The 23,339-nt window shown below is 43.8% G+C and overlaps 1 protein-coding gene across 1 annotated transcript in view; it reads right to left on the bottom strand.

Moving 5' to 3' along the window:
- MYO10 (myosin X) overlaps window positions 1-19,566 on the bottom strand; it is a 159,469-nt gene extending 139,903 nt beyond the window's left edge. Inside the window, 2 exon segments of the mRNA XM_079300601.1 lie at window positions 19,475-19,498; window positions 19,501-19,566. Of these exon segments, the coding sequence (XP_079156727.1) occupies window positions 19,475-19,498; window positions 19,501-19,551 (75 nt within the window). The 5' untranslated portion in view covers window positions 19,552-19,566.
- Window positions 19,567-23,339: the final 3,773 nt, after the last annotated feature.

The following is a 23,339-nucleotide window of genomic DNA, read 5'->3' as shown; positions in this document are numbered from 1 at the left end:
CCAGGATTAAGGAAATACATCTGGGTTCAGACTCTCTTCCAGTTTACTACACCAGTGTGCAAAAGCATCATTAAACTAGGGTTGAACAGCTACATGCCTGTCAGCAGGAAATGGACCTCCTCAGCCAAATGATTTTGACTATACACTACCAGAGATGCACCATTCACATATCAAGGTGGGAGCTCCTTGCACCCAGGTCCTTCCCATTAGCCAAGGGGATGAGCTCAAGCAAGCAGTGAAGCATTGCTGCAGCAGAGAGGCAAAATTTCCCCCCACCTCGTTTCTGCAGGATCAGGTCTGAAATAAGATCACACTCTTTACTAACTGATGTGACCTACTTGGATCAAGATGCCAAACTCATCCACGGAGAAGATCCTGTTCCCTTCACACAAACACCTGCCAGCTGTGACTGACAGTCACGTCTTCCCCAGCCTGGAAGAGCCTGCAAGTGCCAGCTGTGGAAAGCTGTGCTTCCCCATATTAGAAAAACTGATGCAAGATCAGAGGAAGGGCTGGCAAAAACACAGCTGCTTTGAGATAGAGATATATGAGACAAAGAAAGGCCATGAAGACTGTGGGTCCAAAGCTGACTACACTCTTGGAGAAAAAAGATTGGCTCATATCCAATCTAGACCTTCCCTGGTGCAACCAGAGGCTGTTTCATCTTGTCCCATCATTTGTTACTTGTGAGAAGAGACCAACCACTCCTTACACGTATTTGTAGAGAGATACTGCTATCAGGCAACAGACAGGCAACACACACAGATCATAGAGCAACTTTTCTCCTACAAGGTAACTGCTCCAGTACACTTACACATCCCTGCTCTGCATCTCCCAGCTTCCTCCCTCACCCTGCCACCCAAAAAGTATGCTGGAAGCTGAAAGTCAACACACTGGAGAGAAGGTCCTCACAAGCAGCCCTCGTTGACCCTAAAGCCCAAGGAACCATGACTTGTCTCTGCAGTTACCTCTGAAAGTGTGTCTACTCAGCACTATGAACACTTACATGGAAATTTATTTTACTTCACAATGAATTACATCAACCAACTCCTCTGTGAACTTTTGAATTAAATCAACCAGCTACTCTGTAAAAGTCAGCCCAGAGAATTCCATAAACATCTGCTTCCTACAGCATGGTGCAGTTCCCCAGTCTGTGAGACCTGGCAGGGCTTTGCAAGTTTTCCATCAGAAGGACGATGCTTTAAATTATCTATAAAGAAGCTGACCACACAATAATTTCAAGTCAAATTATCAGTGTGTCTAAATTAAAAAGCAAGTGCAGCACTTAAAATGCAGTATTACTGATTCTTCCCTGCTTGCAGAGGTGCTTATTCTTATATTAACATATAAAACAATCCCCCCCAAACAAACAAACAAACAAACAAACTCAAAAACCCTAAAAGCAGAAGTAATAACCCAAACAAAACTCAAAGTAAATGGGCTTCATAGCAGGCCTGCAGAAGCTCAAACTGGGAATTTTCCATGACTGCTTCACACAGTGCTATTAAAATATTTAATTATACATGCTCATAAACAGATTTTTATGGCACAAAAGAATGCAAGTATAAAGCAATATAAATGCCTTCCTCTGCCTATACCCAGCCAGTATCTTTTACTACTTTTCACACTAATAATAAAGCCACTCCTCATATTACTATGCTGCCAATAAATGAAAAAAACCCAACAAATAAACAAACAAAAAAAAAATACAGGTATTTTTTCTGTTTGGATGTGATTTTTGTCTTGTTCTGTTGGAATTTTTTAAGAACTCTTAGGCAAAATAAAATGACCTAAACACTACTGAAAAAACAACTCTCCCACAAATGCTGAAGCATGGAATTGTGCAAAGAGAAGCGTTTTTAGCTAATTAGTGTAGAACAGAAGAGGATTCAGGAAAGTCTCCTAAGTCAGAAAGAACATGTGCTTTTTTTCAGCTGATATGAATGTGACACAAACCCAAGAATGAATGATTGCTTCTTCAGCCCAGACATCCTCTGGAAAAAGACCTCCAACTTGGTCACCTGGAGGGCTACTCATGCCTACAGAATTACTCTCAGAAACATAATTTTAAAAAATTTTGATGTTTTCAAACATGTTACTATTTTTTCATACTGCTTTAGCCAAAATTGTACTTTTATTCTTCAAAAAACAAACACAATGGTCTGTCATCAGTACTGTCAGGGGCAAAACAACTGAGAAGCATCTTGCTCATGATTACCAAAACACCAAAAGATTACCAAAGACAGTTTTGCTGCAGCTGGGGGCTCTGCAGCACTCCTGAACTCTAGGAAGTAGGAAACATGCAAAGCTGCTTAGGCTTTGCTCCAAATAAATGTTGCAGAAGCAATGTGTTCCTACTCTACCGGCTCTGTATTTGCTTCCTCCAAGCTCTTACTTGGCTGGTCAAAAAAGACTTTGCCTTAAAAATAACCAATTTTCTTTTCAAAGCAGTCATAAATCATCATCTCAAAGTGGAGCAATAACTTTCTGCTTACCACACATACTACCTCTAACCCACGATGCAGCATATGAAATACTTCGTTCTGCAGACAGGAACATAGATTTCCTCAGCTCTAAGGAAATTAATTCTGAGTCCTCAGAGCTCCATAGCATTTTCATGTGTGCAATGGAAAATATTGCAATCTGCAGGGACTGTGTGCCTGTTGCTCCTCCTCCCAGCAAGGTACCCAGAACTTGGCCCCCTGCTCAGCACAGGCAGTAGATCTGGTTTTATTTGCATGAGTGCAAACTCCCAAGGAGGGCAAGAGCCTTGTTGATACACTACACCTCTCCACCCAGGGAAAGGGAAAAACATATTGGAAAGGGAAAAGACTGTAATAACTGGACAACCAAGAGTAGAAGCAGAGTGAAAGTTTTGTTGAGGGCTGCAGCACTTTGGCATGTGTAGCAAAGCAGTTTAAATCATTCAAATCCCAGGACAGCATCCACATGACATCACGTTTCCCCTAGTGCACATGAGCCACTCCTCCTACAATTTCACTGCTGTTTCAAGCACCAGCGTGTTTTTATTTTGAAGAAATTACAGTAATTTCATCATAATTCTAGCTGCTTACTCATAAGACGAGCACAGCTCAATTCTGGCAGGGTGTTTATCACTGAACACAGACCTTTTGAAGAGAGTGCTGACACGACATTGTTTGGGTCACGTTTTCAGCCGCCTTTCATCTTCAGAGAGACACGAGTGCATTTGTTTATGCAAAAACGTGACCTTGAGAACTTCTGTGTATATTTTCATATATACACATGGTCTCATAACGTTCTCTTCTTGTAGGAGTTAAATCCACACCTCATGCTCACATAAGCAAGATCCCATTTGTACAGGAGAACTACAGAATCTAGGCCCATAACTAGCATGAAGAGACACTTGCTCCATTTCCATTCCTCCAGACCACATTAAGACCCACCTAAAGCATATCCAACTTCCAAAGGTAATACACAACTTCAGCCAGCATACAAGAAGCTTCTTTTGGGTTTTTTTTAGCCTAATATGCTGTACAAGTCTTTGCCTCATATAAAACTATATCCATTTATTTTTTTATCTAAAAATGTTTATGGACACATTTACAGAAATAAAGACGTGAGTCATTCAGTTGTTCTTCTCTTGCGAAAAAAAAAAGCTTCCAGCAGATATTTTCTCCAGCAAGTTGGCTCTTGAATACTCAAGACAGAGCATGGGCTGGTGATGGATCACCCCGAGTGCACTCACAACCACACCCCGCTGTTCCCAAGGCAGCTGCCCAAGTGCATGACCATACTGCCACAGGTGTGGAGCACTGCTTGCCCTGTAAAACACAGTTACTACTTCACACAATAATGTAAATAATAATGTCACATGCATCTTCTTCCTGCTCATTTGGAGGAAAGAGCAATGTCCAACTCTTCTTTAAGTCTATTTTCTACACTGTGTTTCCAGCTTGGGGCTTTTTGCTCCTAGCAGCACTCTCATTACACCATCTGGTGCCTGAAAACACAAAGACTGACATGTCATTACCCCTATCCAGCCCTGAAGCAATTCTGTTGTGTTGGCAGAGGCAGGAACTACATGGCACTCGCTCCTTTACTCTCAACTTCATACACTGCTCTGCTTCCTTTCTGATAATTTAAAGGAAACATCATTGAACTTGGCCTTCTGTGTGCCAATATGGCAGTGTTCGTAGTCTTTCAAAGACAGTAGTCTCTTAAGGATTGTTTCCTAAAAAAACAACAACTAAAAAATCCCCTATGGATCTTGTGGGCCAGCTTTGAACATCTTCCCAACAAAGGCACCAAAGGTAAATGTTCTTCCCTCAATATATGCCATGCCCTGTATAGGTAAGGAGGCAGTTTGGAGGCTTCATTAAAAGTAATCAAGTAGAAATAAAACCTGATTTCTATTTTTCCTAGACGTTGCATGTCTGCAACAGAAGCAGCTCTATGTGCAGTCAATGCACAAATCAATGTAACAATAATCCTGAGATGGGTTAGAAAGCAGTGGCAAGTTAGACAAGTCATCTGCTAACAAAGCCAGGTCTGTGTGAAGAGCACAGAGACGACTGTGGCAGAGGCTTCATGCCCTTGTCCCTGACAGGATGGGCACGGCTGGGAGGCCACACCAGGCTGTGCCACTGTGCTCACCTGGCAGCAATGCAGGGGGGCCCTGCAGCCTGCACTGCAGTCAGTGGGACAGCAGATTTGCAGAAGCTGTGCTTGGACCACCATCACTGCTGCTTCAGTATGACTTGTACCACGACTGGCATCAGTTACCTCCTGGATTTTAATCATTCTTTCCTGGTTACTGTCATATGGATTGATTCGGGAGTTTCCTGAGCCACAATAGACGCAGTGTTCACAGTCATAGACTGGTTTATGTTGGAAGGAACCTCTAAAGATCATCTAGTTCAACCTCCTCACAGACAGGGATATCTTTCCCTAAATGTTAATTAATTCTCCCACAGCAAGCTTAGATTGTGACGTGTAAGAAGCCAAGTGACTTGCACTCAGCTGGAAAAGAAAAATAGGAGGGATTTCAGAAAATGCTTAATTTTCATACACACATTATGACTCTGCTCTTACTCAGGTGGAACTGTTTCCATATTTCATCCTGGGACTACAATGTCTTTACTTATTTTAAGTAGAGCAACATCAGGAGCTAAATTTCCATGGAAAAAATTACACAACCTGGTACTATGCAGGTCAAGGTGCCAAATTTTAGAAACCTAAGCCTTAACACTAACTCCCACTGCTTGTTATAGGTTTGTTATCTTTAGACACGATCACATAGCTTAGCTATAGATCACCAAAACCCTAAAACTCTTCTGTGCCTTTAAACCTACCCACCCACAAACCTGTGCTTACCCAGCAACTTCCTGCTCCTGCCCAGTCAGAAACCACTATTGCAGCCACCTGTTTGGGAACTGCCAACATCTGCTGATAAGAGAAGCATAGCTCAGAATGGGAACAGTCTGCTCACCTGCATCCCCCATGGCTCAGGAGAGATCTTTACAAACAGCCCCCTCAGCCTTGGAAGAGCTGCTGGGCAAAATGCACACAGGGAGCTGGGAGCCACAGGTAGGACACTCAGTGCTAAGCTTTGGACTCAGGATAAACCCAAGAGATTTCATCTTTATTATTACTTTCCAAAGAAACCAATAAATGTAACGTCCACAAACACACTTGGCATTAAAGGGGAAAGAGGACATGACACGTGTCACTGCCCGGTCAGCCAACACCAAGGCAGAAGAAATCTAGCTCTGAACGTTCTAGTTCTGCACCACTAAGTCAAAGAAAGGTTAATTATTACTCAGCCATTCAGGCAAGCCCCAAAATCCTTCACTTAATTGGGCCAAAACACAGCTAAGCATAGAAGGGAGTTGCTTGTTAAACAAAGACTTCTGAAAGCGTAATTTGTGGGTTTAGCACTGTACACAGTGCAATAAAGACACAGAAAGACCCAGACTGCACTTGGTGCCCTTCTGAATAAGGTTAATCCCAACACCTGGAGCCTAGGAAAACCAGCCATCTGTCTGAAGTGGTTCCCAAACTCAGCAGGGAGCCCCTGGAGTCTTCCAGACTCTGCCAGGGTCCCCAGGGCAGTCTCAGGGCATTGCTACCTCGGGCTGGTTTGTTGCATCCTCCTCACTTCCATGGCTGTTGTCCCCAAGGAAGAAAATCAGCCTGCTACGAGGTTGCAAACCATATTTTCTGTTTCAAAAGACAAGGCCAATTTACCCATGGGTTCACATTAGCTATTCCCTGCACCATTTCCATATTGCTCACATGATCACAGATATGGGTTAAAAACAAAATTCAGAGTTTTATCAGAACTGTAAATGTACTGACAGAATAGACACTGCCCTGCAGGGAACACAACTTGCTAAAAGTGAAATGATTCATAAACTCAATTTATTTATTTCAGATTGGGGCCAAACAGCTTTCGTCACTTATTCAAGTGTGCTTGAAAACCTTCCTTTGAGCAGAAAACAGCACAAGTGAAGCTATTTTTAAATCCATCTAAAAAACAGCAGAGCATGACATACCTTACTTTTTACCACATGGTAAAGATGAAAAACTGGAACAACTTCTCTCTTTTATCCGTCTGAGGGCCTAAATGAGTAACTTTATTTATAGCCACTAATGGCTACTACTTCTGACCTTATTTTTTCCCCTCAACAAACCACTTTTCCATCAGGGAATTTAAGCTTTCAGCAATTCGGACATTTATGTTATTCTTGCTCAGTATGGCTTTTGAGCTGTGAACAAGCTTCCCAGGCCACTGGGAAAAATAAACAAACAAACACTTTTTTTTTTTTTTTTTTTTTAACTGCTTCAGTTACTTCCAACTACAAAGGTCAGGAAGAGGGAGAAGATACACAAATTAATCAAATCTTTCTGCTTCTAAATAACCTTGAAGCAGTCCCTTGACATATATTTCCTCCTGTGCAGACACAGCAGCTGTGCCAAATAATTTACCTAAATTTGAGAAATGAGAAAAATGCAATATACATGCAATATACAAGAATCGTAGGTAACATCAGCATTAGCAAGGAACAACAGGTTAAGAGAAGGCACAAATATCCTGTTTAGATCTACTTCAGCAAACAATACAAGGTATTGTCTTCCCCCACGCCTTTCCTCTTCATTGGTACACAGGGAAAGGAAGGAACTGCACAGCATTGCAGCTGGAGTACAATAAAATAAGCTAAATAAATATACACACCCACAAAGGAAGCAGCACCTTACAGAGTCATACCTCTGAGTTTACTGACACAACCTTCTCTTTTTCCAAGCACACACAAGGAGCATCCTTACTTCCCAGTGGTCCCAAGTGAAGATGTAAAGAACAAACATCCCAATGGTCTCAGGTACAGACTACCTCCAGCAGCCTCAGCAGCAAAGCATTTGCCAAGTGACAGAGAACTCGTGAAATTTTTCCCTTTTCTAACAGTCACAAAGATCTGATAAAAATGCAGCTCTTCCCTGAAAAACAATTGGTAATACCACAACTGGACTTCTGGAGAGAAAAAGCTACTTGGTGACTATTAGTTCCTCTGGTAGAGTGTCTGGAACAAAATGAGTGGAAAAGATGATCACGCAGTAACAAAAAGTAGGAACTTCAGTCAATAAAACCACAAAGGGAAGATTTTATTAAAATAATTTTTGCCACCCACGAAGCAGTACTAACAAATGCCAAGTCCTATTTTTTGCAACATATGTTACAGCAGCTTTCTTGAGAAAAAACCACAGATTTCTCCAATATGCCTATACGGAGCTATCTAGAAGCACATCATTGCTCAATAGCACTAATAAAAATAATCTATTTTAAAAGGCTACTATAAAATGCATGACTTTGCAAAATTTTGGCATTTATAATGGAAGGAGCTGTTAACCCCCTCACAGGGGGAGAGGCCCTGCAGAGAGACCTAGAAAAAAAAGAGGGCTGGGCAATTACTAACCAGATGAAGTTCAGCAAGGGAAAGTGCTGGATTCTGCACCTGGGACGGGGCAGCCCTGAATTTATGTGCAGGATGGGGAATGAGAGGCTGGAGAACAGCACCCTGAAAAGGGACATGGGGGCCCTGGTTGATGGCAAGTTGATAATGAGCCAGAAGTGCCCTGGCAGCCAGGAGAGCCAACCCTGTCCTGGGGGCATCAGGCACAGCATCACAGCCAGGCAAGGGAGGGGATTGTCCTGCTCTGCTCTGAGCTGGGGCAGCCTCACCTCCAGTGCTGGGGGCTGGTTTGCATCCTGCCCAAACATATATTTTATAAAAAAATATATAAAGCTAGTAGAGAACATTGAAAGGAGAGTCATGAGGATGGAGAATGCTCTGGATGGGAACAGCTGAGGTCACTTGATCTGTTCAGCCTGGAGGAGACTGAGGGGAGACCTCCTAACTGTCTACAACCTCCTTCTGAGGGAAAGCAGAAGGGCAGACCTTTTTCTCTGCTGCCCAGTGACAGGACTCAAGGGAATGACATGGAACTGTGTCAGGGAGGTGTAGCTTGGATATTAGAAGAGGTTTCCTCACCCAGAGGGTGTTTGGGCACTGAAACAGGCTCCCCAGGGAAGCAGTCACTGCACCAAGCCTGACACAGATGAAGTATTTGGACTGAAAGCAATGCTTTCAGGCACATGCTGTGGGATTCTTGGGGTGTCTTGTGCAGGGATAGGAGCTGGACTTCAATGATTCTTGCAGGTCTCTTTCAGCTTAGGATATCCTATGATTCTCTAATACCAAAGACCCAACCAACAAATACACACTCAAAACCTACAGCTAGGAAAACTCCAGCTGGTTAGAGGACAGCAATAGAAGATTATTCTACAAATTTGAAAGGAATTACAAATCAAAAACACATAAAGCATCTGGTCCTGCTGACAGTCTGATGCTAGCTCCTCTCCTTCACCTCCCCAGGAGTCCCTGGGGGCATCCCAGCAGCAGTGTGACCCATGATCTGTTGCTGCAGGTGTCTGGGCCTTTGCTGCCTTAAGCCTTTCTTGTCCCTTCAATTTAGGCATTGATTTATGTTCAGCCACTCTTCTTGCCTAATGTCTACATGCAAAGTGGGAGGCACATCCCTGTGCTCTTGGACAGTCACAGCTCATATTGCCTACCAAAACCTCTGATGCCTTCCAGCAGGAAAAGCAAAAAAAGACTCCCAGGAAAACAGCAAAGCTTTTGTGGCCTCTTTGACTGCATAAAGCGACTTTTCAAATCAAATGTTTCCAGCAATATAAAGAAGTGTTTCTGGAAGTGGCACACAAGTTCAAGAAATCAAAATTCAGAATTACAGCCTTTATTTGCCTGAGTGCAGAAGCACCTGGAACACAGTAACTGCTGAATCCCCATCTGAAGGATTCCATGACTCAGTGTTCTCCTTCTCCACTCAGTAAGGACTGCTAAGAACTAGACACCAGCAAAGGATCACTGGATGCTCATAAGAAAATGCACAGATTTCCATACCACTTTCTGTCCTCCAATAGGTACTGATGGCATCTTCACCTTAATTGAATGGTACAAAGGCATCCTACTGACAAAGGTGTAACTACACAGTAAAAGTTTAATACAACTATTTCATCACATTGCAATTAATTTTATTTATGGGCTTCTGCACAAAAATCTGGAATATGAACTACTACACCAGAGACCCAGTAATTTAAGGTACTGGATCAGCAAGGCAAAATGATGGCAGAAATGGTGTGATAGGAACAGAAATTTGGAGTAGAGACTCTTTATTAACACAAAACAGATAATCAGCCTTTTGCCTTAAGAGCTGCAAAAACAACAAAATCCCATCTATCATCTGTTAAAACTTCTTAAATTTGGTGTGCAAATTATTAGAAAATGTTATTGTAAGGAAGAAAAAAAGGGGCTGCTGCACAAATTACATTTGCTAGCATAAATTTGCCATGTATGTTTATTCCTTGAAACAGCTTATCAAGTATCACACGGCAGAATCCGACTGGAGTTTCAAGAACAAAGAGCTCACTTCATGGGACACTCCTCCTGGTACACAGTCTGAAAGGCAGCAGGAAATGCCACCCTTCAAAGCCCTGCTGTAAACGCTGCTCTTATTTTCTTCTGGGGAATATACTAATTGATTGGACACACCAAAGAAACCTATTCATCGTACCCATCACCAGAAAGCTGTAATGAGGGGATAAACCCTAATCACAAACCTAGTCTATATTTAATAAGGGGAAGAGATCCAAGAAGACAACCAACAAAGCGAGAAGTCTGACCTACAGAATGAGCATCTACTCCTTGTCCTGACATGAACTCCAGTGTGACTCCTGACGTGACTTGTGTCCCGCCAACTTGGCTCCTTTCTGAAGCAAATAAAAATATAACCTAACCAAGACACAAAGCTGGGTTTGATCCACTAAAATGGTCAAATAGAAATGATGTCCACTGGCTCTGTAATCAGATGGGTACATTAAACAAAAGGATTTGACTTCTCCTCAAGATAAACAACTTCATAAGAAAAACAATCCCATTCTCTTAACAAATATATTTAACTTATTCTGAGAAAATATTTTAATGTCACTCTAAACAACAGCAACTAAAATAAGAACAAATAATCCATTTCCGATAATGCTATAAACATCAATACTTTTTTTAAAACAAGGAATAAACTTTTCTTATCTCCCATCCCCAAATCCAGGGCCAGTTTGGCTGAATGCAAAAGAGAAGGCATGAGAATCTTTCAGAGAAGTCCTGCACTTCTCTCAGAAAGATCAACAGGCATAAGCAACACCAAAACTACACAAGGCTTTGCCAGTAGCACCACTTTCACAGTTCACAATCATTTCAAGAACTACAGAAATGTTTTCTCCAGATGCTGGAAAGTTCATCAAAAGTAGTTTTCTAAAACCTTCTGAAAGCCTGTAAGAGAAAGAGGGCCAAGGGATTTGGGGTGTTAACTCTGATGACAACCTTCAGTAATACTCTGCTTTGCAATTCCAGCTGAGAGCTGGTACTCAGCAGCCCTTAAGCCTTAGGTCTTTCTCCACCTGAGGCTGTGCTACAGGCACCAGTCCTGACTTTGAAACCATGATAGCAGACTTGGGTAGCAGGTGTCTCTCTGCCAGCATTACCATGCCAAGAAATCAAGAACAGAGAACACGACCCAGAAGACCCTCGATACTTTTAAGGACAACGCCAGTACAGAGCCAGATGTGCCATGACAAAATGCCCTCTGCTAAACCTGCTCAGAATGTGAATATAGTTTTGCCCTCCAGGGAAAAAAGCAAGAACCAAACGTTTTCCTCTGCTAAGGTGTCCTTACAGCAATGCCCTTAAGAGCATTCTTCAAAACAAAAGAGACTTGTATTAGCACATGCTTGTACCACTGACCTATAATGAAGGATTATGAATAGTTTCCCAAGAATATATAGGAAAAGGCAATACTAATACATCAAAGGGCAGTTAATCTTTTATTTCCTGAGTCCTCCAACACAGCCCTTCACCCTGTGCACACCACCAGCCAGGAGCCCATGTGAAGACACAGCTTGCTCCCTGAAATCTGCTGCTGAGCTACCCTCTATTTCTTCCTCCTTCCCTCGTTTGGAACAAGCCAAAAATATCATAGAAACATTTACTCCATATAAGAGATGGATTAAAAAGAATATTGATTTCTTGAACATTCACATTAGCTTAGCATTAAGTCAAAAGCCTAGTGAAGCTTGCTGCAAAATGAAGACAATATACTCCCAAAGAGAAGAAAGTCTGATACCATAAACCAGGCAACGTGCCTCATTGAAACAATGTATATATCTGCTATAATGTATTAACATACAAATACAGGAAGCCTATTCAACTCTAAAGTCTGGCAGGACACTGGATTGTACAGAAGTAAAATCTATCCTCTAGAAAGTCTTCCTGCAGTATGCCATTAATCCTAGAAGGAGTAAAAGATATTGCACAGACTCCCATATTTAGGCTCTGCTCCAATATGCTTACATTTACCCACTGGGGACAGAGTCATTGAAACACAAAAGAAATCCAGCTTAAGGTATATTGCATCTGAATTTTCAATGCAAGTTTTGCAAACCCTACAAGAGACCAGGTACCTTTCTCTTTTGAAGACTTCCTTCTATACACCAAGATAAACTGCAGAGATTTCCTCAAGCCTTAAAAAGACTGAAGAGTGCCTTGTTTTTTTTTCCAGTTACTGACTGAAACAAACCCTTGATGAAAAAATACCTAAGCACAACTGCACACTAGCAAAAGCTACAAGATCTCACATGGAAAATTTATGTTAAACCCCTCTACAGAAGAGCCTACAGAAAACAGAAATGTTAACTTTGGCCAGCAAAACAAAATACACCCCAATTTCTGCCATGCTTTCAATGTGAACAAAAATTGTGTCTGTTCCTAGTAACCTATTCAACAAAAAAATCCCCATATGTTATTAAGGTACTCCAACATCATTCATGTTTGCAATTTCAATAAAAAAAAAAAAAAAAAACCAAAACCAAACCAAACTTCCTAAACTTTATATCAAATAAAAAGGCTTTCACGGGCTGGACTGAAAAAGGTCACTTGGTCCAAAGGAAAACAGCAGCTAAATACAGAGCAAGTATTTACATTTATGAGTAAAACAAGCACGGGTATGACGCATTTACAGCTGAATCAACTCAGCAGCCTTCCCCAGTCAGTCACTGCTCTGCAGTGAGAAAGTGTCCATCCAGCCACAATGCCCACAGAACAACACCTTGCACACATCCTATATTGGCTGTCCTGGCTCAGGCTATCAGGAACAAGCACAAATGATACTTGAACCTACCTGAGATGACAGTATTGATCATCAGCTCTGCAGAAATGAGTCTAGAATGGACAGTATATTCTCCCACAACATCCCCCTTCTTCTTACAAGAACATTTAGAAATACAAGCAATCTTTACTCATTCCTTCTCTTCTAATGCATCTTTCCCAGAATATTTTCCCAATATAATACTCATATTTTCCACACAGCAAAGCTGTAGTTTCTTCATTAGCATGGATATAGTTTACTTCACAAAGGCAGATCTGGAGCATAGTCAATATCAGCTCCCATTCTTTATCCAAACTTTGAAAAGTTCTGCCTTTGTAAGAATGGAGTGTTTGAGCTATTTAACAGACTTCTTAAGAAAAGGATAATCCACTTAAACTTTCTTAAGGGGCTGTCCAGTACAAAGTTGCATTACAGTAAATACGGCAAATGGATAATGCTCATATTTCAGACACAGGACATCTTAGAAAATCCTAAATAATTAGAGAAGAAAAAAGCCACCATGCAAAATTTGAACCAATACCTAAACCCAGTATTTTACCATTATCTATGGTCCCAATCCCAAATCATCCTCATTTATGCCTCACTAATGGTTTAAAATGTCATATAATGATAAGTAACAGGAAAAACCAAGAGAAATGAGAACGCCTAAGCCATGACCCTCTGATACAAGCCTGAAGTAGTAATCAATCTAGCGAGTTTTGAGGTCACATCACAAAACTTGTAAAGTTGCCCCAATTAGTGACTTAAGGCTGATAATTTTTTTTTTTTCCCTCTCAGCAAAAGTCTTAATTCAGAGTGACTTTTACCTCCTGCCCTTCTACCCATACTCCACCCAAAACTATGTTCCTGGCTCTGACCACATCTGGAGATGGCGATTCATTAAGGAAAAATACTGGCCCTGCAGCCAGAAAGGTTGGTGAGATCAAACTACCCAGAGGACACGCTTCCCTTCAGAACTGCCACTGCACTGCAGTCAACATGCCAGAAGCTCCAGGGGTGGAGCTGCTGCTCCTGCTCTTGGCTGGAGGCTGCTGCACCTTCCACTGGCTCTGCACCAGTCCAAGAGAATTTTTTTTTAAAAGTACCACCAATACTAATCAAAAATCCATACTGAAAGAAAAAAAGAAGGAGGGACATTATTTACTTGCTAGAGGTTGGTTAGCACAGTGACACTGTATATAGATATTCACACATATGCTCCACCACACAGAGCCAGGGGCCTACAGCTTTTCTTCAGCTATTTTCTAAAGTCAAAAAACAGATTCATGAGACTATATTGATCTTACCACGCTGAAAATGAAGATTCAGCAGAAATCACCAGAGCATTGTGGTACAACCATGCATAATTAAGGGGCCCCAAACTTTTCCTTCTAACTCCCCACACAACACTGAAAGCTCAAGCTACCCTTTCTTTTTGCTTCCCTCTCTCCCCCAAAGTGTCCTCTCCTGCCATCACAGAATCATGGAAAAAAAATGTGGAACGTTTCTCATAAAAGCCCATGCCACTTGGCCTCAAAAATAAGTTGGGACTAGTCATGCTTTCAAACAGTATTCCCTTTTACCAGCCAGCAAGCTGTGTGACAGCTCTGAAACAAAAAAAAAACCCAAAAAAACCTGAAGAGGTTCACAACTGTGAATATCACCCATACACAGTACTCACTGAATAAAAACATTCATAAAGAACATCTTGCTAGAGCAAAATAGCTTACACACAAAGTGCTAACACAAACATACAATTAGGGAAAAGACAAAAAAAAAAAAAAAGTTAACATTTCAGTGAGGTGTCACCAGAATGTTAAAAAAAAAAAAAAATCCCAGACTCAGAAGCAGCCAAGTCTTCCGTAATAGTGGGTTTCACAGCTTTTCTTTGGTTGGAGACTGACTGAATATAGCAAAAAAAAACCACAAGCAGACCCTGCAGAATGTAGAGCCACAATTGCCAACTTCAAAACTTACGTATTTTGCAGCTTTAAGAGAACTTTTGTGTCATTTTACAATATGTGCACTTCCAGCAGGGTTGAAGGCTCCTGCCCAGCGACTACAATGTTTCAGTCTCACAAATTTGTCTTATGAAAGGCACATGTGAAGTATCAGTGGTGGGCAGAAACCATTACATGATACTGATGAGCTGAATGTGATTTCTAACTTGGAGAAACAACCCTGAAAAAACTTTATCTTTCTGACTTGATAAGTTAGTGCTAAGCCCCCTTGAAACATCTTCTATTCAAAACACAGTGCTCTCTAATTAAACTAAAAATAACTGTACACAAAACAACCATCAGCTTTCATAAAAAACCTAAATATGAGATGTCACAGCTCAGAAAATTCAGAGAACACAGCCAATGTCAACAGTCAAAAGAGCCACTGTTCCTGCTTGGCATGGTTTTAGCACTCAGAGGGTCTCCAGAAATACCTTTATGCCATCACTCACAGGATGATGGTTTTGCCCCACCAGTCTAAAGAGTAACTGTGCTGTCCTTCAGACAGCAAAGCAAATACCAAAAGGTGGAACATCAGACCCATGATTGTTATCATCAAAACACCTGTAGATGAAAACTGGAGAGACTTCAAAGGTCATCCCAAATGCATACACTGTGCTGCACAGCAGTGCCAGAATCCATGTATATCGATGAAGGTATTTATTTACATCACATTTAGGTCAATAACCTTGGTGCTGCCAAGGCCACCTGTCTGCAGATGATGAACCCCTCAAAGGACTCATGCTGTGAGGCTGTGATCTGCAAAATGTTGCAACAAGGGAGCATCAAGGAAAAGCTTGCTGCAAGCTGTGTGACTGAATTAAGAGTTTCCAGGTTCAAGCAGATACCTCCTCTGACAGTTTCCTGAAGATAGATTTTTGTTCCATATTCCTCTCACAGAGGGAGGTTCAACACTTGCTTCCTCAGAATATATGCTGGGAGCCCTCTCCTTAAAACAGAGTACACAGGTAACTATGTCCAACTGTGGAGAGCAGAAATGAGGGAAACCATTCTGAACTCGAGGTACAGTGGTAATGCTACAAATTACAGCATGATAGGCACAAAGTATCTGCTGTTCCTCAAAGGACATGGGGAGCGTACCCCGCAGTTCCAAATAAACTCCTGTGCAGTGTTGGAGAAACATCAGCAGGACCTCTATGATGGTGATGCTTTTATAGTGATCTTCTTCAGCATCATCTACCCAGATATGCCACACAGGAGGCAGGACACACAGCTGTTCTCCTCCCTTCTCCTCACAGCTGCAAGGATGGGAGGAATCCAACAGCTGAATCCAAACAATCCCTGCACAGCATCACAGCACACCATGCTGCAAGTGAGTTCCCCAGGAGATGAGCACCAACCTGGAGGGCAGGTTTGGACAAGACGATCTACAGAAGTTTCTCCCAACCTCAAGCCCTTTCTGACCTCCACTGGGTCAGCAAATGCCATACTTCTTCTGTGACAAGGACAGCAACCACGGTTCAGTACAACATCCTGTATATATCGGTGAAAGTGACTACCGTGTACGAGGAAGAAGATAAACCTGACTTCTGCATCCTCTTCCCTTGCTGCCCTGATAAGCCCTGCTTGAGAACTTCAGATGCTGAAGGGGCAGTTTGAGCTCCCCTCTCCTTGTCTTCTGCCTCATCTGGAAATTACCTTCTTCCTTCCCTCATGGCATACGTCCCCTTTTAGCAGGGATGCATTCTCACTGGAAAAAAGTCTGACCTCAGCTACCACAGGAGCCTGTTCCCTTGAGAGCACTCTGGCTGTTGGTAAAACATATGGGAACAATTTTTTTTCAGGCTGTTTTAAGTAACACAGAGAAATGGTTCTATTGTACATATTCGTACAGGATTTCTATGGGCTTTAATTATTCAGACAAGCAAATACAACTACAAAAACAAATAAAAAACCTTAAATTATACTTCCAACTTTCCTTCAAAGACTGTAAGGTAGCATAGACCAATCAACAGCCTTTAAAAAAGCCTCAGAAAACACTTTTCCTCTGTCTTTAGAATACAATTTTTTTCTTACGTTAATACCTTGCAGCAATTAAAGCATGTTGGGGAGTCAGTTACAGGACAAACTTTACTAGCCTATTTTTACTTAGAGACATGGGTTTTTTTCAATTGGCTGAGCTAGAAAATTGGGACAGGGATGGAAATCAAGGCTTCCCAGGAGACAAGTACAACCACTTGTTGTCCTTTAACAATAAAAGCTAAGAATACTAAGAAAGAGTAAAGAAAGGAAACTGGGCAGCAAGATGGAGAAGTCAAAGAGCTGCTAAGTCACAAATGATGGCAGTGTCAGATGATTGGCAGGAGCCTGGCATTATCCCACACCTCACTTAAGGCAGCAAGTCCCAACAGGAGTACCTCCTGTGTGATGCACCTCCTGCTCTCTGGAGGTGTCTTACTCAGTTGCCTCACTTTTTTCCAGTAAGCATCACCCTATGCTGATGCATGTCATATTTAGCTATGGAAAAAATATGGAGAAATAATAATGCAGGGGTTTGGTTTTCCCTCTTAACACCTTTAAGTTATACAATATTTTCTGCAACAGCCAGACTGAAGACACTTCTGCCTCCAGTGAGAACAGGAGCTTCTTGGTAATGCTGATAAATGACCCCTCTGAAGTGCCAGTGTTTACCCTTCCCAATATCAGATTTTCTCCCAAAATATAATCGTATCAGCATGCTTACATCACTGACAAAGAAGCAGACTGGGCTTTTCACCTGTGCCTTTCATCGAGCTTCCTCCTTCTTCCTCACACTGTAACTTATTTTAACAGTACAGTAATTCCCTTAGATAAGTCAGCAAATATTTTTGTAAAGAGCAGCTGCAGGATGTCTGCCTCGCACAAATTAAATTACCTAGTGGCTCAATCCAGTGCCTTCAAGAGACATTCTTCCGTGGTAGCTGGGTCAAATTCAGTGCATTTCTGCTATTGTGCCTCATTCTCCCTATTTTCCATTTACATACGCTCTGCTCCAGAGTGAGGGAAGGAAAATGTTTATACTTGTGGGTGGGACTTTGGATGCAGATTAAAGTCAAGGTGCTATATTTACTGATCTTTTAAAGTAATATCAACATGTTGAAAGGGAGTCAAAGTTCTTAAGAAAGATCAAAGTCCACATGAAGCAACCACAGATTAACATAAATACATGCTGAAATGCTAACACAGACTGGCAAAATTTACTTGTATTTTCCCTGGAGCAAGTAATTTTGCCTAATAGGGGAGTCACAACCAAGAACACTCTTCTTCACCTTTATGTAGGGCACACTGCAGTGCTTTGTGTTGGGGCGGATGACTCTTCAGACTAATTTTGCAAGGCTAGGTTAATACTACCATATTGCTCATGGCTTACAAGCTTTTGAAAGGTGAGGGCTACATCCTCTAAAGAAAAAAAAAAAAGGCAGTATTACTACTTAACTCAGACTTCATCAAAGCTAATCCTGCATTTCTTCCCTCTTATTGCACTTGACAGAACTTTTGTTGTCTGACAAATGAAAAGCCAACAAGCAATAAAGTGTATGGCCTTCTTTTATTTGACTAATTACTATTTTGGTAAACAGATCACCTATTTTTTCTTGTGGAAGCATCAACAGCAGCACCAAGAACACGAGGGACGTTGTTCCACGAGGGCAAAGGACAGTTTTGCAGATTAATCACAGCCCTGTAAAACATATGCCTGGCCTGTATTTACAACCCTGACAGCAACTGCTTCGGCAGGAGGTGCAATTAAAGCAAGTGTGCAGGCAGGCACCAGAAGTCACAACCCAGTCACAGGCTTTGCCAGCAGACTACAAGCACAACATATACACAGAGCAGACATTGATCCTGCACACTTTATGTTCATAAGGCTGTGTCGACACCAGGCGGGATAAACTGATCCGGTAAAATATTGTTGGACAAAATTCAGCTAGCTTGGACTAGAAGAGCACCCAGGTTCTGAGTTTGACCAAATATCCCGAGTCAATTGCAAAGCACCTTTGATTTGGTTTCCTTGCTCAACATACTTAAGTTGTTAAGATCCACAAGAACACGGTAAAGCTCAAACGACTTTCAGGACTTCAGCCTCTCTCCTTTGCATTTTGCATTAAAGATTTCTTCTGTACTTAATAATATACATTCAATAAACAAACCTTTAGAAAGGATGCCCAGCGGCAGCCCTGCCTCTGAAACCTCCACAGTTTGAAGCCTCTGGTGCCCGTGCAAGGCGGACAAAGCGCACAGGGAACCCCCGAGGAGGGGCTCCCCACTCCCACCTCGGCACGGCTTCGGAGGCAGCAGGGAGCGGAGCAGGGTCCGCACCGCACCACACCGCGGGCTCGGTGCCGCCGGCGGGCGCGGGGCTGGCGGCAGAGCGGCGGCACCGGAGCCTCGGAGCCTCCGTCCCCCGGCGCTCCGAGGAGCCCGAGCAGCGCCCAGAGCCCGCCCAGCTGCGGGCAGCCCGCGGCAGCTCCGCTCCAGCTCGGCGGCTCCGAGTTCCGCCCCGGCCACGGCCGCAGAGGCCGGGAATTTGGGGAGCGCAGCTCCCTCCCTCTCCGCCTGCCTCCCGCTCCCCGGCCGCTGCTCCTGTGAACACCGGGAAAACCGAGCTATTCGAGGGAACGAACACTTTTCGCGAGCCTCCCGCCGCTTTGCTGCCGGTATCCTGCCCCACAAAAGGCACCCCACGCTGGAGGAGGAGGAGGACCCCGCCTGCCCGCGCTCACCTCCGCCAAGAAGTTATCCATGGTGGCCCCTCGGCCCGCCCGCGGGTGCGCAGCGCCGGGCACCAGCCGCGCACCATGTGCCGCTCCCGTCCGGCCCGGCTCGGCTCGGCTCGGCTCAGCCGACGCGCCGCTCCATCGTCCCAGCGCCGGCAGCAGCCCGCAGCCTTTGTCCGCCCGCCCCCTTCCTCAGCGCCGCTCGGCCGGGCGGTCCCGGCAGCGCATAGCCGCCGCGGGGAGCCGGCAACGCAGGAGGAGCACAAGGAAAGCTCCCGCCGCCGCCGCACGCTCCTGCCGGGGCCGCCCCGTCCCGTCCAGGCGGGGCAGGAGCAGGGGCGGAGCCGGGGCCGCGCCGCTCCCCGCCCCGGCCGGGCCGAGGGCAGCGCTCCCGGCTCCAGACCCGGCACGGCCCGTCCCGCTGCTGCCCCGGTACGGCGGCCCCGGGGCCCTGGACCCGTGTCCGGCTGCTCGGGGCGCGGAAAGCCGCGTTGGAATGCGGAGTGAAAGGAGCGCGGGCGCTGAGGGGCAGCCGAGGCTCGCCCCGGCCTGGGGCGGCTCCGCTGCCGTGCCCGGCAGCGCAGAGCCGTGCAAAGCTCCGCCACCCGGCCAGGGGGCTGCCCGAGGTGGCTGAAGAACACGTACCTGCAGGGCTCTGCTGCGGACAGGCGGCTCTTAGGTCCATGTGTAGCAAACTTGTGTACGAGCTCTCCTCAGCCTTATCCGCGTGCCTTTGCTAAACACATCTTGCAGCAACCGCTCACTGAGACATCACTGCAAATGAAAGTAGCCTTCTTTTGTATAGTTTTCCAGTCCTTTACATTTCTGCAAAGCAGATTTAAAGTGTTCAGGCTTTGTCGACATGTCTTATTCATAATTTTGTGCTGACCCTGTAGTAGCTAACAGCCCAAGAAACGCAGCGAACGAAAATCAAATCTTGTAGATTTCTTTCACGTTGCAGAAAGAAATGTACCAACAAGTAAGTCACAGCCATAAAGAAGGCAAATACAGTATTCTGCTTTTCTGTCACAGGCAGAACCCTGATATTGGTTTGGGAGCTTCAGCAGAGATATGGGAGACCAGCCCTTGATAGCAGAAATAATCAGGAGTTTGCAACTCTCATTTTTTAAGGTGTCACGGCCAACAGATAAAAAAGCAAGTTTAAGAATACATACACTACACAAAGAAAAACTTTCTAGTTTCACCTTTGTGTCAAAAAAAAAAAAAACAACCAAAAAACCAAAAAACCAATAAACCCCGAATAAGGAGGAGAGCAGGTAAAAGATGTTTGGCTTTGAGACAGGTCATGTCCAAGATGAAGTTGTGCTGGTCTTGGAGATTCACACAGACATTCATGAAAACTGATGTGCCGTCAAGGTTAGCACTGTGACAAACCAACATAAGAGGGACTTTCTGCCAGATAAGTACGTGTTAGAGCCTACATGGGAGCTGTGGCTGCCTGTCCCATCACATAGAAAAAAGGTAGGAGGAAGTTTTCAGGCAGAAAGCATGTACCTTGGACATGGTCAGTTTCTAGAGACCAGCAGCTCTCCCCACCTCACCTTCATCCATGGCCAGGGACAGCGGCTTCTGTCAGAAAAGGCAAAAACACTTCCCACCTTGCTGGTAGAACAGCACAGCGTCCCTTGGGCAGCATTCCTGTTGCAGCTTGCCACACCCAGCTGGGAGACATCCTGCCAGACAGCCTGCAGCATCCTGGGGACTGCTGGGGGATCACTTCTGTCACCCTCCTAATCTCTGCTCCAGCTTGCACCTTCCCATGGTTGCTCTGAAACTCAACTTTGCAAAGGATTTCACCTGAATTCACTTGACTATGCAGTATCAGCTCACACAGAAATTAGCCTAAATTATTTTGCTGTAGATTCTAAGATATAGATTCCAGTGTGGGAGCTCTGTAACTCTATTCCAAGCTACTGCACTTCTAAATTTACTATAGGGAAACAGTTTTTTTTTTTTTTCCACAATCACTGTGCCAGAAAGCTTTCCCTCTCATACAAGCCCTAGTTTGGCGAGGTCTGAGTCAGATTGGAGGTATTTGTTAAATTATTTTGACTTCTGATTGAATACTTTGTTTGACACCATGTTATTGGAATGTAGTGTGCATGTCTGGCTACTGCATTGTACTCTGGTTTGTGAAACACAACTGGTGTAGGAATTCATGAGAACTTTGAACTAATAAAAGCTCCCTGTCTTTTTTTAAATGAGAATTTCGATAAATTGCAAGAAAACTTTACCAGTAGAATAGGATCAGTTTTATGCAGCCTAAAAATACATTGCTGAAAGAATGAGCATTCTCTTGTGGTGGGGAAGCATTGCAAAAGGATTGTTAAACTCCTAAGACATTTTTAAGATTTATAATGACTGAAAAGTTGCAGGAAGGATTCAGAAATAGGGTTTTGGGAGCAGAGAGGAACAGTCAATCCAACAAGCTCCTTCCTTTTCTCCTTCTATGTCTTTTTGTGTCAGTTATGCTCACAGCTTGTAAGCGCTAGCATCTGTGTTTCATAGAAAAGGGGGTTTGAAAAATGGCATTTCCTTTTACCACTCAGAAAATGACCCCAAATTAGTCTCTTACTCATTTTATGCAATTGTTTTGGAATTTGGAAAACCCCACAGACACAGTGTACAAAGCTCCATGAACATCTGGAGACTTGGCCAGTTCTGCAGAGCTCTGATTTTCTTTTAATCGTTAGAAATTCCTTCACTGATTGTGTGCCTAAGGTAAATTGCTTCCTTTTGAAGCTGCTCACATGCATGCCGGCTCAGCTTTCAGCTCGGGTGAGGACCAGGAATGGACCAAAAGCTCACTTCCACCTCCCTGATGAGACACCTCACTGGCTGTGAAGATCCTACCCCCCTGTGCAGGTGGTCAGTGTGAGGTGTCTGGTCCTTGGGCCCTTTCCCCTGCCTCTCTTGCTCCATGCAGAGCAGCTTTGGTGTTTGCTAGTTGGCTTTGCTCTCAGCTGGTCTGTTAGGCTGTCTTAGTACCCCTCAGTTACATTTCCTGCATTACATGGGCCTGGACTCATCTTCACCCAGTCTTTCTGAACCTTTTTACCCTCCCCCAGTAGTTGCTAAAGTCCATATCTGACCAAAGTGTCTTACAAAAACAGACATCTCTTCCTTTCTTAGATCCCAAAGTATTCTTAGCACCTGGAGCTTTTGTAAGACCCTGGACTTTTAAAACAGATTTAAATTACTCCTGTCTCTATCAACAGCTCTATCCCATTGCATGCAGATTTCTATTTCTGCTCCAGAGGCAAAACCAACTTTCTGACTAAAGTCCAGTCATCTATAAATCATATGCTTCACCTGAGCTGTGTTTCTTCACAGGGAATTTCCACAGACCAGATTTGTAGGGCCTTTTTAAAAGATTTATTGCATATATTACAAAGTTGATAGACATTATTGCATCCCAACAAACCATTAACTCATTCAGCACTTTGAGCACACTTGATCAAATTCTAGATGCCCCTTTTTAAAAGTAACTTTGGCCCCAATTTTCACCTATGAAAACCATCAGGGCCACGTGTGGTTTGGTGGATCCCAGGGCTGGGAGAGTTGGGGCACCCTGGGTGGTGGCAGCAGAGCCTGGCATTCAGCCTGGCATCCCACCACCCCAGCCAAGGGCACTGGGATATGGGGAGGCAGGGGGAGCCCTTGGGGGTGGGCAGGGATGGTCGGGACTGGCAGTGCCTCAGGATTGTAAAAGTAAGTGTGTTTGAAACCAAGCAGGCTGGGCAGTAGCAAGTCTTTGTCTTCACTGCATCTGATTGTCCATGGTGATGGTTTCTATGCATTTCACAAATCCTGCTGTCTTTCCAATAAGCTAAGACTTGTTCTGTTGCCC

This window comes from Erithacus rubecula (genome assembly GCF_903797595.1).
Source record: "Erithacus rubecula genome assembly, chromosome: 3".
Taxonomy (NCBI): domain Eukaryota; kingdom Metazoa; phylum Chordata; class Aves; order Passeriformes; family Muscicapidae; genus Erithacus; species Erithacus rubecula.
Note: the sequence above shows the minus strand (reverse complement) of the source record. Positions and strands in the feature narration are given on the sequence as shown.